Source organism: Canis lupus, chromosome 1, assembly GCF_048164855.1.
Source record: "Canis lupus baileyi chromosome 1, mCanLup2.hap1, whole genome shotgun sequence".
In the NCBI taxonomy this organism is placed as follows: Eukaryota; Metazoa; Chordata; class Mammalia; order Carnivora; family Canidae; genus Canis; species Canis lupus.
The window spans coordinates 57925260-57944360 of record NC_132838.1 but is presented as its reverse complement, the minus strand read 5'-3'; the positions used below and the strand labels follow the sequence as shown (position 1 = coordinate 57944360).

General features: G+C 40.4%; 1 protein-coding gene across 2 annotated transcripts in view; it reads right to left on the bottom strand.

Moving 5' to 3' along the window:
- Nucleotides 1–3431: 3431 nt before the first annotated feature.
- Nucleotides 3432–19101, bottom strand: part of LOC140636176 (amine sulfotransferase-like) — a 40463-nt gene continuing 24793 nt past the window's right edge. For both annotated transcript variants that reach the window (XM_072831563.1, XM_072831564.1), the window contains 5 exons: nt 12129–12337; nt 8686–8809; nt 7570–7664; nt 5476–5659; nt 3432–3692 (listed from right to left, as the gene is read on the bottom strand). In XM_072831563.1, coding sequence (XP_072687664.1) covers nt 3571–3692; nt 5476–5659; nt 7570–7664; nt 8686–8809; nt 12129–12337 — 734 coding nt within the window. In that variant the 3' untranslated portion in view covers nt 3432–3570. The remainder of the gene's footprint in view (nt 3693–5475; nt 5660–7569; nt 7665–8685; nt 8810–12128; nt 12338–19101) is intronic.

Below are 19101 nucleotides of genomic sequence, written 5' to 3'. Positions count from 1 at the left end.
CCAAGAGCAGAAAGCTTGGAGCCCATCTCCTCTGTGCACCCTCAGGGAAAACCAGTCAATCACACCTGTCTCCCTGGTCTGACCACACTATGTGCTCACCCAGGCTGTGATAGACTGAGGGACCCTCAGTCTTCCTGTGACCCTCAGGGATTCTGAGACCACTCTGTTCCACCTAGGATTCCGCCCCTGCTTCACCACCTGAACCAGGGACCACCTCAGTCAGGGACCTCACTGGAGCAGACCTCTAAAATCTCTAATATTGTGCTACTTTGCTCTATCACTTTCTAGTGCTGGCTACTGGAGGCTCCCTCCCTCCACACTTTATCTTCCCATGTATTGCTTCAGGTTCACTTCTCTGCACTTCCTACCTTGCAGATATATACTCATATAATGTCTTCCTTTGCTGCCTGACATGTATGATCTCTGAAGGACAAACACTGTGAACTACTTCACATAGTTTACCTACTTTGTGTTGTAACACCAAAAATGGATTAGTACATAAATATTGAAAACCTGCACTCTCCTTTTTCTCAAATCTAAAAATCATCTCTCCCCTTCTTGGCAAAGATGTCTTTGGAGTTGGTGACTGTACAATGAACTCATCCTTTGCATCCATAAGAGCTGTTAATTCATCACTCTTACTGGTTTTACCTTCACTAGGGAATGTTCATGTAGCCTTTTCACTGGGTTTGCCTTAGATCAGTATTTATCCCCATTTTTCCTCTGTTAGCCTTGTTGGCACAAAAATATGAAAGAATAAAGAATAAAAGCTGCAGATGGCAAATACCTCATGCTTTGGGAGATGGAACCCAGGAAACTCTGGAAGCCTGTTGAACTTCTAGACTATGGTGAGTCACCTACATCTAGTGCAAAATTTAAGGAAACACCCAAATTTCAGTAATTAGGATAAATAATGTTTTCATGCAATAGGTACAAAAATAAATAAAAAATTAATGTAAATAAAATGCTTGGTAAGCAGAATATCCACATTTTTATATTGGACAGTGCTTTTAACTCAGGTGACAATATGCTTGTGTATATCACTATTGTTTGAAGTTCTGATTTGGTATCCCTCTCCAATATTATTTTTAAACATTTATTTATTTATTTGAGAGAGAGAGTGAGAGCACATGATGGGGAGGGGCAGAGACTGAGAGAGAGAGAAACTGAAGCAGACTCCCTGCTGAGCACAGAGTCTGAGGGGGGCTCGATCTCAGCACCCTGAGATCATGACCCAAGCCAAAATCAAGAGTCTGACACTGAACCAACTACGCCAGCCAGGAGCCCCGCAATATTCTTGAACTTTCTCCAGCAAAATGATATATCACTTCTTACCTTACTGAGTGGCTATATCAAACAGACTGAAAATAATTAGCATTAGTGAAGATGTAGAGAAATGGGAATCCTTTCCAATGGTGCTGAGGTAAAGGTACGGTCCTTAGAAAGCAGTTTGGCATTACAACTTATAGGTGTTTACTGAAAAGAAATGAAAACATATGCACCTTCAAAGACTTGTCTGTGAATGCTCATAGCAGTGTTATGCATAGTAGCCAAAAATGGAAAATATTCCAACATCTATCAACTGGTGAATAAACAAAAGGTGGCATATCCACTCAATGGAATACTATTCAGGAATAAAAATGAACCACATTTAATACATGCTATAGCAGGAATGAACCTCAATGTTCCCAACAAATGATTAGAGGCAGAACATAGTTTTATATGTGACTGAGTCGGAGCATAGGAACAGAAATTGGGATGTTGATGGAACTGTTCTAAAATGAATTGTGGTGGTGGTTGCACAGCTCTAAACTACTAAGCATTATTAGGGCATACACCTAAAATTGTTAACTTTATAGCATATAAATCATCCCTCGACGTATCTGTTAAAAAATAGCTTAGAGAAAGCTTATCTGACATGCAACTCAGAACATTACAACCATTGCTTACTGCTCCTATGGTCCCTATGTTAGGTCAAGATTTGGAAGTAAGTGGGTAGAGTAGAATGATAACAGTCTACTTCAGCTCAGGATTCTCACTAACTGGAAAAATCTCATGATAGCCCATAGTTCTCTTACAAATCTTTGACTTCTTGACAGATGCTCTCTTTTTTTTTATATCTGTCTCTCATATGCTTCAATGGGAGGTAAAAACGACTCCTTGAATATAGTGAGGGAGAATAAGTAATGGTATCATAAGAAATGAATGAAGAATCTTTAACTGGCTGTATTCTCAAGGGCAATTAGCCACTTTGCCAAATATCAAAGCCAAGATCAAAGTTTTGTTTTCCTAAAACACAAAGATAAGTACAATCAGAGCTGTCCTATAAACTGGGCTCAGGAAAAGATTTTAAAAATTGTTGTGAAAATACCTGTCAATTAAACTTGTTTTTAAATTACAAAATCAATTTCTAATAAATACTGAAGAAATCTTTTTAAGAATTTTGGACTTTACAATTCCACTGAAAGCCTAATGTAAACGAAGAGAATCCCCATCGCCATATCACAGGGAAGTTAATGATTTAGATACAAGATGATCAAAGACATGGGAAGAAGTGCTTGTGCCTGGCACATAATGACTATGTAGCTTGAAATGGCTTGTTCTTATATAATTAATATGTTTAATGAAGTAAATCTTGGAGCACCTGGACACTCAGTCAGTTAAGTGTCTCCTTCAGCTCGGGTCGTGATCCTAAAGTCCTGGGATGGAGCCCGAGTTGGCCTCCCTACTCAGCGGGAAGCCTGCTTCTCCCTCTCCCTCTGCCTGCTGCTCCCCCTGCTTGTGCTCTCTCTCTGTACCTGTCAAATAAATAAATAAAAACTGGGGGGAAAAAAGAAATCTTAAAGGGATTTAGTATCATCCTCATGTTATAATGATATGAAGAGGCACTTGTTGAGAGAGAGGATGAGGCATTGTGAACACCAAGAGAGTTAATTAACTCTTGGTAAAGGTTGAGGAAAAATTGCACAGAATACAATTATGAGAGGAATAGCCAGTTACCACAATATCCTCACATGATTTGATATTGTTAGAAGGTGAGAATTCAATCTTTCATTTATTCATGATTTGCAATGAGTAAGAACAATTTGGGCACTGGTACATTGTCTGGATCTTATCTATCCCAATGTGATGCTTGACTCTCTGTCAGATTGTCTCAGGACCCAAGTAATGCTTGTCTCACCTAGGAACTCATTAAACACACTGGTGGAAAATGAACTTGCTCCATTTCTTGAAATCAGGTAGGAAGCCCTGGTGCATATATGCCACAGACCTTGGCTACAAAGATGCAAAGAGAATTTGGAATTGGAATTTCTGAACATAAATTAAATGCCTTTCCCTAATTATATGCCAAAACAAAGAGACAACCCTCTCCTGAACAGAACCTGAGGAATACCGGACAATGGAAAAGAGGCCACAGATGGCAAATGATGTAAAGGCAGTATATTCATATTTATTAATCACTGAGGTTTTTCAATAATGATTCAATGAGAGTCAAAGATGAAAGTGTACAATTGGATATATTTCCTTCTGAAAGTGCTTTCTTAAACTATCTGTGTATGGCTTAGCATTCTAGTCTTCATTCACATCCCAGATGAACTTCAGGGGAAAATCTTTCATCTCCCTTTGGAAAATCTTGTCAAACCTTTCATTCTGCTCAACAGTCATGTGATTTTTCCAGTCTCCAATGGTACCTGGGAGGAAAAACAAGGAAATTACATCAGGGAAGAGTCTGAGAAGAGGGGCATGATGCCTTAGCATTGTTGGGAGAAACAGTTTTTGCATTTTGATTTCTCTTCCCACTAAGGCCTCAGTGACTCCTGAACGCGGCCCTGCCCCTTCCCTCTCCCACCTCCTGGCAAGTGGGCAAACAAATTCATCCTCGCAATTATGCTGTAATGTCAGATAATTAGCCCAACTTCTCAGCTGGCAGACACCTGGAAAAGAAGAAAATTCTGGCAGCTTGTTCAGTACTATGCTACAGGCTAGCATGGGCTATGGTAGTTTAGAGAAAGAAGTCCTGCAAAATTTCCATAAAATCTGGTATCAATGAGCTGATTTATAACTGATGAGGACCTGGCAGTTCAGAGAGATGTTTAAAATGTAGCCCAAGGAACTAGAGTTCATAATGGCTGCCCTGTAATGATTCCCTCTTCACCCACTTTAGGTTCACAACAATCTTACTTTAAACTTGTAAACACAGAGTCGTGATGACAGACACAGGCTGATAGAGGGAGAGGCAAGAAAAGAAACACTGATCTTCACACACACTGAACTGTATACAGACAACTGAAAAAGCTGAAATATTAACAAAACTGGAATCATAAACCACAGCAGTGCAGGAGCGCTGAAGTCCGTGCAGATGCTGCCCAGAGGATCACATATAAGAGAAAAGCGCACCTGTGTGCTCAGTAAACATATGGGGGTGTGCTTCATTTCCACAGGAGATCTGGCTCTTTGTATTTTTTTCTAAGCCCTTTTAGTCTGTCATTTTTGGGTGTAAAGACATATAAGCACAGAAATTTTTCTTTTTTCAAAGAGAAACAAATTGCAAACACAAAGACAATGGCAGTTGAAGAGGGCTTTGTATCTGCACCACAATAGGATGTGCAGGGCAAAAGGGGAAGGTGTTTCCCCGCTTCTGGAGGCTCTCAGGTACCAGTGTTTCATATTTTTTAATTGAATAGGTAAATACATATGAAGAGATTAAGTAAGGAAATACTAACTTGAGGAAATCAAAGTGACAATTTCTTGCTACTTGACACAGAGGCATAGCACACTATGATGAAGTGCAAAATTGAGGTCTATAATTCCGTTTTATAGATTTTCCGTGTACCAAGCTAGAACATCATAAAATATAATGTAGAATGATTGTATAAAATAAAATAATTTACCATGTTCAAATTTATCAGTTCTATAAAATCTCACTCACCGAGGATATATTATGATAAATGAGATATTCCTATACTTTTTACTGATGTGAAATTCTAGTTTACTAGAGGACATGTGATAGTCCTGCCCAAGAACACAAGCACAGCAAGTGTATGTTCTTAATTCAGCCCTGGTGGAGGTTTAGGAAAAATCACAGAGATGGAAGAGCAGCCAGTGACAGCCAACAGACCCGTCATTACCTCATCATCACATGCTGAGCCCATGCTAATGAGAGGAAGCAGTCTAAACCTAAATGAACATCTGTTTTGTGGCAGACATTGTGCTAGGTATTGGTAGATTTTCAGAGGCCGTGGAGAAGACCTCGTGATTTTAGGTAACTCATCAGTTTCATCCAGGAAACAAATAATATAGTCTCCTAAAGAGCACCAAGAAGAAATCATAGAAAATCATCTGTTAAGAAATGAACAGGCCCATGAGGGTTCTATGTTAGGAAAGTCCACCTACAAGTTTAGAGGATAGACTCTGGTCCTTTTGTACCATAGTACAACACAGCCATTTGCTGTTCGACCTCCTGTTCAAGCTCACCTTTGCGAAGGAAATGACCTTTTACATTCTTTCCATATGCAGTTTTGATTATATCGTCATAATTTGCTAGTGGGTCATACTTCATGTTTTCAAATGTGGCCTTTGTCATGACAGCATCTATATTCTCCTCACTCAACTCTTTCCCCAGAAACTTGCAGATTTTTAACACAGAACCTCTGAGATCCTGAAATACATCAGAGTATGATAAATTATGCACAGTATAAGAAAGAAGACTTATACGAAAGTCACAGCTAAGAATAAAAATAAAAAATGTAGGTGCTTATATTGGCTAGAAAAATGGACTTGGACCACAAGAAGTGACTTGCTTATTCTTCTTGGTAAATTAATCCTTCAGTGTGCATTATTTTAGAGCACATTTGGCTTCATTACAGACGCTCATTTTTCATTTTATCTGTGTAAGTCAGCAAGTATTTGGGGAGTAGTTACCACATGTCAGACACTGCCCACATGATGGTGCAAGAGAAGAGAGGCACAGCTGGGACTCCGTGCTGGGAATTCAGTACACAGACCTAGGGGCAGGAGTAATTCCATAACAGAATTTGGAGAAAGGTTCAACAAAGATGGGAAATTTGTTTGGGGAATTAATGCAAAAAAAGGAAATTTCTGTTATTATCTAGAAATTTCTAGATAGCCCAACTGAAGGTATGGAGTCCGGACAAAAGAAAGAAAATATATGCACTGTTGTGGTTGGATGGAAGGTGTGAGGTTCCAGGTCACAGGACTATCAGAATTTGAATCTCCCTTGTGGAGCTTTATGGGCATGTGCCTAGGAGCAGAAAGATGGGAGATGGGGCTGGAGGCAGTGAGGAAGCCATATTGTGAGTAAGGTTACAAGGCCGGCCACATACCTGAATATCTCATTGGTGGGTGGTACAGACTGAACAAGAGAGTGTAGGCTTGGTGTCTTGAGCTTGGGGCAGGTATAGCAGAAACCAGTGACAAATACTCAGCACGTGGCAGCCCTTATGCTTGCCTACCTGTCAACTCTTTCTCTTCTTTCCCAGCTAAGAGATCCCTGATGGTGTTCTGGCAGCAGTGCCCAGACCCCTTCCAGTAATGATCTGGAATGATCCAGATCCTCATGCAATCCCATTGTCCTCTACAAGACATTCACCTAGGGTGGTCACATGACCCAAATTGTGTCAGAAAGATGAAGTCAAAGAGAAGTTTGAAAGAGTGATTGTCCTCCTAGAGAATAGATGGGAGCGAAGCAAGGCAAGAAAGCCCTTCTCCTCCCACTTCGCTCTCTTTCTGCCATGAATTCTATCTTCTGAGGACATGACTTTGGAGCTACAATCACCATCCTGCTACTATGAGGGAAGACATCGTTGTCACAGTAAATATGATAGAAAGGAAAGACAGAAAATGCTTGAGTCATTCACAACGTGTTTAAGCTGCCACAATATCAGGATAGGCTGTCTCTGGGTTTGGGTCAATAAGCAATAGAAATTCTTCTGTTTTAAGGCATTTGTAGTTGACTATAGTAGAAGCTAGATTCTTTCTTTTTTATTATTTATTTTTAATTTTCAAGTCAACATTTAGTTGGCTAAATTCAATAACTCAACATATAGTACATCCTTTAGTTTCAGATGTAATATTCCAGAATTCTTTCTAATCATACACAGACATTTCATTTAATTTTTCTTACAATACTTAACCACAATACAGACAAGATTAAAGTTTCCCATGAGATGCATCCCAGAATGATGAATATAACATCTAGATGGTTACTAGAATGAATAATGCAGAAAATAGATTTCATAACCCTTGCAAGAGCGACCAATAATCTGGCTCAGAATAATCAAACATATGCATGCCCACATAGATAAATAGACAGTGCCTCATGCACAGCTGGTTTTTGGAAAGAAAATTCCAGTTAATTAACTGTAAATGAAAACATGGTAAGCAAACTACAGGAATGATATAGGAAACACATCTCCTATTATGCTTAATCTGGGATCTCAAATTTGATAATGTTTTTGGGTGTTCTACATATGAACAATCAATCAACTCATTTAGCCAGGCTGAATTGTTTTACAGCTTCTGTGAAGTCACTAATGTCATGTTTCTCACCTTGTTTATCTCCTCATACATCATGAACTGAATGTTGAAGAGGCTTTTGTGCTCATACCAACCTTTGATGTGGTCAAACCAAAGGCTTCCTATAACTGTGGGAAAACCAGATACATCATCAGGCAAATTTGTTGAACAGGTTGAAAATAAGCTATAGTCGTGGGAGGTACAGGAATCTTTACTAACAAAGAAGGAAGAGGAATCTGCTGCTAAATTTCAAATTCTCCCTAGAACCTGGTTCTAGGAGCACTATCCACCTTCCCCTAGGAAACAATTAGATGAACTCAAGGAGAAATTAGTCTCTTAAAAATGCATTTTATTCAGGCAGAAAATCATCTTAACATGGGGAGAGAAAAACCAAAACCGGAAAAGAGAGGAAGGAATCCTTTCCTTTTTGCTCCTCCCACAGTGCCCAAAGGCACCTAGAGCTATTTGCCTGCTGCATGCAACAAGAAGTCTTCCTGATGAGTCACTTCAGCTCTCCAGTTGACTCTCCCGTTGCAGATCATTATCTCTACCTCTGCAGGCCTTCCTCCTGATCAACCAGTTACACTGGCTTCTCAGAACACAAATGTGGGGGCGGGGGGGGCTGGCTCCTAGGATGGAATCAGTAACTCTTGATCTTGAGGATGTGAGTTTGAGCCCCACATTGGGCATAGAGATGGACAAAAAATAAAAAAAAAAAAATAAGAAAAAAATTTTTAAAAAGAAAGGAATATGGAACAGAACTTTGTCAAATAGAGCTCCTGGGAGGTGCCCCTTGCAACATGCAGTGCAAAGCTCCAAACCTGTGATATCAATTGAGATGCTTCTCTCTGAGCTAGACCAGACAACTGTGTGCTTGTGAAAGACTCTCTTCATGGTTAGATGTAAATATTCTCTGGTGATATACCTGTAATCTTGACAGTCTCCTGAGAGGGAGCAGGAGTAATCAAAATCTGTAACAACGGCAGGTCATGGTTATCCCAGACAGCCCTACCAACTGGCTCAATACATTGATTACAGAACCCTGTTTGAATCTATTTCATCATTCACTCTCTGTCTGCCAAATTCACTAAGCTTAAAAATTTACTACAGGACACCAAACTTAATACTTATACTATAAATTTTAGTTACCTCTTCCTTCGAGAAATTGTTCCATGAATCTCTCAAAGGTACTTGTAACTTGTAATATCACATTTGTTCCAAAGTGGAAATATGAGGACAAAACATCCTTAGGGTTTCTGTATATGTAAATAATCTGGAAAGAAAGGAGGCATTCATTATTTCTGATGCTTTCATTCTCTCAGAGCTTTACCCTAATAGTTTCCAATTGGATGAAGCCTGTTGTTTTAACTCTACATTTTCCTAGCCACGTCATGTATATACTCAGCCCTCTTTGTATTTTGGGCTTTCCCTTCTTGGCAATGCCTTTCCTTTCATGATTGGCCTAGTGACTCTCAATTATTCTGTAAGACACACCTCACATGGTACCTCTTCTTAATTCACCCTGACAGAGAGCAGCAATATTCTCTTGTCTCTACATCAACAAGCTAATACAGGTGAAAATGCCCCATAGCTATAAATTATATAACAATAAGAAAAGCTTATTAAGATATTTTCAAATCATCTTAGAAAATTTAGAATGTCTTTTTTCATCCTTCTGTGTACGGTTTACATAGTTCTTATTTATATATCTTCATAGTGTAAAGTACAAGTTACTTCAGGATGTTTGGCATTGAAGGCATTGAAGGAATATGGGATTCATTCTAAAAACTGTTTATTATAACCAATCAGAAGACTTGCATTCATAAAACAGCTGAGCAACCCAATGACATTAGAATACAAAATATCATCAATCTCTGTCTAGCCCATGCTTATTCAGCATGTGTATAGATATTAGTCAGGGGGCCTGGATGAAACCTAAGGTTTGTATCTTCATAATAGCATGTATATATTTTGTGACTCCTTTGGGAGTCACATCTACATTCATAATAGGAAAAGCTTTCATTCACCTACTGCCTCCCTGTACATTGCCTGGAGCCAACCCTTAAGCTAGAAGATGAGCTTGATGCATGTCAGCCCACTGAACCCTTCACCCATGGGATTTACTGATATTTACTGATATGAACAAAGTGGTTGATAATACCAAACAGCTGTTAACACTGGTTGGTATCTGTAATGAAATAAAACGTCTTCTTAAACATGGAGGAAGAAGTTCTTTTCATTCTCTTGCTGCTTTGGCTTTGAGAATGGCTTCTTGTCATTAATCTACAGGATTGTATAAAAGTGACATAAGCACAATGGTACAAATGAGTCACTTATGCCACATGTCCTGATCCTAACCCTCTTAGGTAGATGATTACACATTTATGAATACAGGGAACCTGGAAGAGCAGTGGTTTGGAGATAAAATAAAAAATGCATTTGGATATTTGGATATCCATTTGGATATTTGAGTTCCATGTTTAGATAACAGGGGCCATAGATATATTTGAGATCTCTCTAGACATAATAGAGGAAATGGAGTGAGAGAAGTTTTGCTTTACTGTAAAAACGTGACACATTAAAAGTTGGTTATGGGCCAAATGCAATGATCCTGTAATCACAAGGACAATGGAAATGAATGAAAAAAGAAACAATATTGCTCGAGCAAAATCTTTGAGGATAGAGCAAGTTTCTCACAGTGGGAAACATGGCCATTTTCCCCCAATAATCTGTTTTTGGGATGACTTTAAGCATCATAGGGCATTTAACAGCATGCTGGAACTCAACCCATCAAAGATCAGTAGCATCAATACCCTAGTCAAAAATGCTCCAAATATTCCAAATATCCTATGGGGACAAAATGTCTCTCATTTGCAAAACAGTTGGGTAGATAAAAACAGATCTAGAAAGGGATCCAAACAATAAGGAGAGGGCAGATATATACTGAAAACAAAAATGATCAACACATTCCACTCCTCTTCTTAAGGAGGGAAGGCAGGGAGTGGAGGTTTGGGATGTGGAGGTCATTAAGTGGGAATAGTTTATTGTGACCCTTTTACTGGGATAGGTGGAACAGAATGTTATTGAATTTTGAGAAGATGAAGATAGTAGCAAATGGTCATTTTGGTAACGGTGAAAGCAAAACATTTTTTTTTAGCAAAACATTTTTAAAAGTAAAATTTGAGCATCAAGGTCATAAAAAGAAGAAGAAGATACAACTTTTAAGTGCGTTGTTTTTTCTTCCCACACTACCAGTTCATGAACACCCCGAATATACAATAATTGGGTTTCACCAGACTTAGCGGTTAAAAGCTGATCATAAGGGTTGAATGGAGCAAGGGAATTGAGGCAAAGGGGATTTGAAAGTAAAATATGGGGTCATTGGTGGGTGAGGAGAAATTGAGGATATGCGAGAGAGGGGTGGGGTGTGTGTTGAGACAGAATGGAGGGGGAGGGAATTGGAGATCTGAATGTGCTGACAGGTCACTGCAAGAGATACCTGAAAGGAGTAGGAGGAAAAGGAGGCAGCACTCAGATAACAAGGTGCTTGAAGTCAGGATTCAAGTTAGAACAATCACTGGTGATCCCTTTGTTCATTTATTCAACTCTAATGCTTGCTGGACACTGTTCTGTGTACTGCCAACTCCATCTCTCTCATGGGTTTGTACTCCAGCCAGAACCGGACAGTAAATAAACAGGTAAGTATGTATTGCATCAGGTGGCAAATGGTATCATAAACAAAGGCAGGTTTATAACACATTTATAAACCCTGGAGGTTGGCAGAGGAATAGTTCACTGGAGGTGAAGTCCACACCTAGAGGTCTGGTGAGGATAAGGGTATGGGTGGCCAGTGCAGAGCCTAAAGGGTCAACATGAAGGAGGCAATCCTGCACTTGCATGACCCTGAGAAGGCTCCTTCCTGGTGACCCCTCAGGGGCAGTTTGGTTCACATTTGTCTGGCACTGCAGAAGACCATTCACATCAACTTTGAAACACTCCCATGAGTGACAGGAGTAGAGGTAGAGAGGAAGGTAATGAGTCAAGAGCTGAAATTATCAATGAGTGGAGGTGACTGATCCAGGGAGAGAGAGAGAAATACACTCAGTAGAGATCAATGATTTGCTCTGAGGTTCCCTTGCAATTCCAAGGAATGAGGTACATTTGAACAGAAAGTAGGCAAAATAGGTGAAGTGTGAAAAGAAAGCAGGGAGGGCACACAGAGCCAAGAAAAAGGAATTGCTAGCATTTTATATATACTTGTTTCTACAGTTGTAAAAAATGAAAGGATATATAATTATATAATATATAATATATATGGTATTTTAATACAGTCTGTCAAGCAAATTAAAAGCACACATATCTATTCTTTCCTTTTTGAATGTCTGATTATAATGTCTTTTATAATCGGAAAAGAAATGGTGCAAGATACAAATCAGATACTGTAGATAAGACCTCAGATGGCTATTGAAATTTAAAGTTTGGAAATAGCCATATTTGTGAACAGTTGGATGAGTGCAGTGTTGATGAAGTGAAACAAAATGAAATCATGAAAAAGAGCAATTATCTTTCAGCAGTCAGAGTCTATTTCCTACTTTGCCTTTTTTGTTCTTCAGCCCACTTGGAACCAAGTTGTATGGGAGGTGGGTAGAGAAGAGACGAGGAGATGGTCTTTTCCCAAAATCCAATTGTCGAAAGTTGTACTCAAAGAAGGGGACCTGATCCACTGTTTGCAGTTTTCCAGTGCCTCTGCGATGTTCCTCAAAATAAATCAGACTTAATAACTGCTGAAGCCAGACAGTTCCTATAAGAGAAATAATTTTGTTTTCAATGCTGCACAAATTCCTCCAAAATGTTAGATATGTCATCAATTTTTAATCAGAGCTTGCTATTATCATAAGTAAATGGTAATTTTATCGGATTGGAATTTTTAATATATCTAAAGTACAGTATGGGTAAAAGAAAACAACACTGCCTTTATTTTTCTGTTTCAGGAGATGCTCCATTTGAAACTCCATGGGCATTTGTCCCACACATTTATTCTTTGACTCTTCTGTCCTTCCTTCTGCTTCATATATAGGACTTATAAAATATCGTCTATGGCTGCCTCCCTATTTCCCTCCCAACTCCACTCCTAGAAGCCAATGAGCCAATATTAGCAAAAAAAAAAAAAAAAAAAAAAGGAATTTCACTGAAGAGTACTTTCCATCTTTCCCCCCTTTCCCATGTTTGTCTGTGCCCATGATGGCTACTTAAGGAAAGAGTGTTCATTATGAATCCCTAAAGGAGGCCCTGGGACACCCACATGGAGATGGGAATGGAAAGACCATGCCTAAAGTTAGACCTTCTGCTTTAAGTGGGATGTGACAAATTTTTATGATGACTCTTTCACTTCATTCCAATTAGAGTGAACATTTGTCACAAAATATGTGGGTGTAATTGCCTGCTTTAGTTCCTTACACTTCATTTGCAATGCTTCATATATGGGACTATAAAGGTCATGCTTCTGACATATCCAGGCAATGCTTTACAAAGACTTCTCCCATCAAAAAATCACAAGTCCCAGAAAGATTCAAATCAACTTCTGAAATGAGAAAACCCATTCTCCCCTTGTCAATTCTCATCTTCGGCTTCCTTCTCAAGACTCTCCAATCACCCATGCTAAGTAGCAGCCCCCAGTGAGCAAGATCATTGTTGGGCACACATCCCCTTGCTGACAGTTGCAGGTGGTGTGCACCTTATCGGATCCTTCCAGTACCTTAATATTGGTGGTTGTAGTCCTCCAGTGTTGCCTGGGGAAGACCAAGACCACGTGGGCCTACATGCTACCACAGCTGGAGCTCAAACTCAGTGAAAACTGTTAGGAGGCTCTAAAAGGCTTTCTTACATCCTTTCACTTTTCCCAGATAACAGACACTGCTTCTGTAGGAGGGATTGTAGCTTTAGGGTGGCAAAGAGGTATCATGCCATAGTTCTAGAGACTCAATAAGAGGATGCAAAAATCTCTGCACAGATTCAAAACTTCAAATGTCTTCAGCTTTTCCTCCCACTCCCCTTTCCACATGGTGTCCATCTGTCTGTTTTCTTTCTTTCTTTCTTTCTTTCTTTCTTTCTTTCTTTCTTTCTTTCTTCTACCTTCCATTCTTTCTCTTCCTTCTATCCTTTTTCCCTTTCCTTCCTTCCTCACTCCCTTCCTCCTTTCCTTTATCTCTTTCTTATCTGGTAGTCAGCTGTTAGCATAATGGGATACTAAACTTTTCTCTTCAGTTCGTGATATATTAACATCACTGATTCACTACAGGCCTTCTGTCATCTGTTTATTCCTTTATCTCATTTCCTGTTCCATCCTACCCCTACTCAAACCACAGACAGGCAGGCTTTGGTATTTAAAGTTGTTTCTTTGCTGGAATGTATTCTTATGAAATATGCCTTGTTGTATGTGTTTGTATTTTCAGTGGATGGGCATCTCTTCCTCTTTCACTGTACTCTGTAGTTTAACATTCATTTATATGCTATGATGTCTGATCCATTGTGTCTAAAAGAGACTATGTTTCAGGGTTGCACCCCCACACTGACCTGTCCACTTTCTCCTGACGGACACCCCACCCCAAACAACACTGCAGTGTACACCTTCACTCATGTTCCCCTATGCACCAGCATAAGATATTTTGGAGACAATACTCAAGCAGGAATTGCCTGCTAGGTCTGTATTGCAGTTGTCCAGGGATTGGCAGATTGCTCTCCAGAGATGCTGCTGAGATCTTCTCTCTCAGGGGAAATATGCTAATGCATGCAGATGTCTGTGTACTCCATGACAGCATTCAGCGTTATTCACCCCTCCAAAGTTTGACAGCCTAGTAGATGTAAATTAATACACCATTGTTGACTAACTTGAGGGTTTTTTTTGTTGTTGGTATTGCTGGAGGGTGGTTTTTCTCTGTACATCTTAGCTCATTTGTTTGGCTCTTTTTAAATTCAGATTGCTGTCCCCTACTTGCTGTTTTGGGGTCCTACTGTATCATAGATAATTAATTATTTCTTAATTGTAAACATTGCAAATATTTCCTCTCTTTCTGTCACCTATTAACTTTGCCCAAGGGATTCTTAGAACTATGTGACCTATTCTAAAGTAATAAGTATCATCTTGTGGAGAGCAATTAGAGCAGCAGAGAAGATTGTGAGTTTTTTGGTGAGGCTGAGTTTTTAATATAGCCATTCAAAATGCAATCATGAGAATATGAATTTTTAAGTAAGGACTCAAACGAAGGGAGTATTCCATGTACACATCTAGAGGAAGACGTTTTTACAGAAAAGAAAATCTGTGAGTGCAAAGAGCCCGAGGCTGGAACATGTCTGTGATATGGAGGAAGAGCAAATAGCCAGTGTTACTCTGGTAAAAATATGAAAAGTATTTTTTCTAACACACATAGAAAGATGAAGAATTAATATCAATCCTTCGTAATCTCTTCAAACGCTAGAAAAGAAGGGAAAACTTCCAAACTCATTTTAAAGCCAGAATTACTCTGACAAAACCCAGACAAGGCAAGTACAAGAAAGGAATATTAGAGGCCATTAATCTTGATGAAAATGGATGTAAAAATCCCTGTCAAAATATTAGCAAACTACTGGATTCAGTAATACATTAAAAGGGAGGACCTAAGATGGCCCGATTCTGGAGCCCTCATGCTCGTCCCCAATTGCCAGCTTACTGCTGAGTATTTTGAGAAAACTTGGTTTAGACTGAAAGTTGCTCATCAGCAAGTATTCCCTTGGCAGGGAGCAGTCCATCCTGACACCCTCCAGATGGCCCTGCAAGTAGTGAACATCCAGACCATCGCAATGAGCAGGGCTGGGGCTCACCCGTGGAAAGCCTACCTCAGTGCTAAGGATGACACCGGCTGCCTGTTTCTAACAGAACTGCTGTTGGAGCCCGAGAACTCAGAAATGCAGATCTCTGTGAAACAGAATGAGCCGAGGACTGAGACACTGAACGGTTTTATTTCTGTATTAGAAACTGTGCTTGGAACCATTGGAGACATAAAATCCTAACAGATTCTTGCTGCCTGTCCTAAGTGAGATGAGTAGCTATCAGAGTTCTAGCTTTTCTGATTAGAATTGCTTGAAGTCCAGATATTATCAAATGCAAAAGAGAATGGACAATCTCAGAATCAGGATTCTTATGTTTTTGTCCAAAGACAATTGACTTCTTCCTCTCATACCTCTAGGTGAATGACCTCATTTTTCCAGATGTTGTTGAAAAGGTTAATGTTGATAAGGGGATGGGATGGGGTGAGGATAGGATTTGGATTCTTTTCTAATCCATTTTAGGGATTGTTTTACTAATTAAAGATGCTCAATGTTTATGGAAAAAAAAAAAAAAAAGGACCCAGGTTTGCTTCCTTCCTCCAACACAGCTAGATACATATAAAATCATTCTGAATACACAAGAAATCTATCTGAGTGATGAGGGAGCACAAGGCTAGATGAGGACATAGCACAAGCTGATACCCTGCAACCTTCTCCCTGTCCCAATCACTGGGTGAAATATGTGTGATGGAGAAATGTCACACATACTCCAGGAAGCTCCCAACTGTCTTCATGTTAATGCCTTGCTAGAGGGAAAAACAACCTTAACTTGACAATGGAAAGGCCTCCAGTATCTTCTAGGTCCTCTTTAGCATATGAAACTTCTTTTGGGGATCCCTGGGTGGCGCAGCGGTTTGGCGCCTGCCTTTGGCCCAGGGTGGGATCCTGGAGACCCAGGATCGAATCCCACGTCGGGCTCCCGGTGCATGGAGCCTGCTTCTGTGTCTCTGCCCCTCTCTCTCTCTCTCTCTCTCTCTCTCTGTGACTATCATAAATAAATAAAAAATTAAAAAAAAAATAAAAGTCACTATATTATAAAAAAAAAAAAAGAAACTTCTTTTGAAAACCTCCCTTTTCCTTACCTCTCCTAACTCCCAAGTATATAATCAGCCACGCCTTACAACCCCAGGGCAGCAGGTCTTCCTGCCTAGGGGTGCTGTCCTCCTTGCTTTAATAAAACCACCATTTTGCACCAAAGACCTCTCAAGAATTCCTTCTTGGCTGTGGGCTCCAGACCTCACTACATCATATGTCACCTACATTTAAAACTACATCACTCTCCCTCCTGAGAGCTTTTTCTATATCCTTGCTTAATAAAACTCTATCCCTTTACTTGCTCTCCCTTGTCTGCAAGATTCATTCTTTGACTCTGTAAGACAAGAACCTTGCTCTCCAGGTACATGAGAACTACAGAACAAACCACACAACATGAGGGAGAGAAGAGGCCACATCATTAAAGGTAGAAGGCAGAGATGTGGTTTGGGGGAGAAAAGGATCCCCAATGCTGCAGAGTGGGAGAGACCAGGTCACAGAGACAGGAAAGAGAGAGGGAGGAGTACACAGGTGATCACACAAGAAAACATTTCCCCACACAGACAGTGACTGGGAAAAAGAGGCAGTCTGATTTTCGTGAGTGCTTACAATCAGCAGGGTTCAAAGACTGGAGGATTGGAAGTCTGTGACTGGTTCTGGCTGGTCTGGATCCCTGTGGGCACTGCAGTGCTCCTGTGGAAGAGGGCAGATGGCCTGAAGTGGAGAGCAGGACCTGAGGATCCTATGGGACTCCCTGGGGGAGATGGTTCCCCCTTCCTGGAGTGCATCTGGGAAAGATGGCATTGTCTCGCTGGGGACAAAAGGGCTGGCAGGTGCCATAACCTTCCCCCAGTGCTCAGCAAGGGCACAGACCACTTGTGAGGGCAGCTAACCTGGACACTGGCTCTTTGCTGGGCTTTACCTCAAACTCCAGGCTCTTGAACTTCAGGGACAGACCTGCATCATTTCCAGCACAGCAAGACCCTCGCCCAGAGGACAAGTGGAGGTCCACAACACACCTTCCCTAAAGTTTCAAGTTTTAAAACTCACCTGACCTGCCTGGAATAAAACACAGGTGCATTGCACTGCCAGGTGGGCAGCCAGCCTGGACACAGACAGGGTGAAGGCAGGAATCTAGGGATGCTTGGGACAGATGAGGGGAGACTGTTCATTCTTCGGTGAGGGCTTCCCAGACAGTAGCAAGCTTCAACTCCCTTCTCTGGGATAAGGGAGGGGATTGATGCCATTTCTCTCTCCTACCCCTCACCATAAACTAATTTCAGTAAGCAGCACAGGTCCAACAATGACAGCCTAAACCACTACCACAAGGCCGATCCCCTTGCACCTGCAGGCACTGCTCAACTAGGGTAAGTTTGCCTGAGAACAGGAGCTGTGGGCCCATCCCCCAGAAGACTAGGAGAAACCCTCTGCAGGCACAAGGTCTACTGACTATAGGGAACTGACTAAACCTTCAGTTCAAAAATAAAAATAAAAATAAAAAAATAAAATAAACCTTCAGCTCTAGTGGAAAATGCATCACATGTCTTTTAACAAGTAGACCACAGCACAATCCTAAAACCCACCACACTGTGGTCAAGGTTCAACACTCCCTACTGTAGGCAAAGAGAAACTCTAAACAGGACCTGAGGGAAAGAGCACCTAAAACATAGCCATAGAGTGCACACAGTATATGCCAGAGACACTTCCTGACGTGTCAGGCTCTGAACAGTATATGATCTCTTCTTTATAACGCCATTACTCTCAGGAGCAGGAAAACTAATAGGCTTTCCTAACACAAAATAAAAGACAGAGACCTGGACAAAATGCCTGGATGGAGGAATTAATCCCAAAAGAAAGAACAAGAAAAGAACATGCCCAGTGATTTAATCGAAACTGACATGAGTAGTATGCCTGATGGAAAATTTAAAGCAATAATTTTAATAATACTAGTTGAACTTTAAAAAAGCATAGAAGACATCAGAGAGTCCCTTGCCACAGAGAATGAAGGCTAAAAAATAGACAAAAATGAAAAATGCAATAACTGAGATTTGAAACCGACTGGATTTAATGACCACAAACATGGAAGAATCAGAGGAACAAATAAAGGATATCAAAGATAAAACTATAGAAATAATGAAGCTAAAAGAAGAGAGAAAGAGAAGTATTAGATCACAAATGCAGGCTTAGGAACTCAGAGACTCCATAAAACATAATAACATTCATATCATAGGAGTCCAAGAAGAAGAGAGGAAATAAGGAGCAAAAAGTTTTTAAGGAAATTATTTTTTTTTAATTTTTTATTTATTTATGATAGTCACACAGAGAGAGAGAGAGAGGCAGAGACACAGGCAGAGGGAGAAGCAGGCTCCATGCACCGGGAGCCCGATGTGGGATTTGATCCCAGGTCTCCAGGATCGCACCCTGGGCCAAAGGCAGGCGCCAAACCGCTGCACCACCCAGGGATCCCTTAAGGAAATTAGACCTGAAAATTTCCCTAATCTGGGGAAGGAAACAGATATCCAAATCAAGGAGGCACAGAGAACTCCTATCAAAATTAACAAAAGCAGGTGAACACCAAAATATATTGTAGTTAAATTTGCAAAGTATAGAGATATGAAAACATCCTGTGAGTACCAAGGGAAAAGAAATCCATTATTCACAAGGAAACAC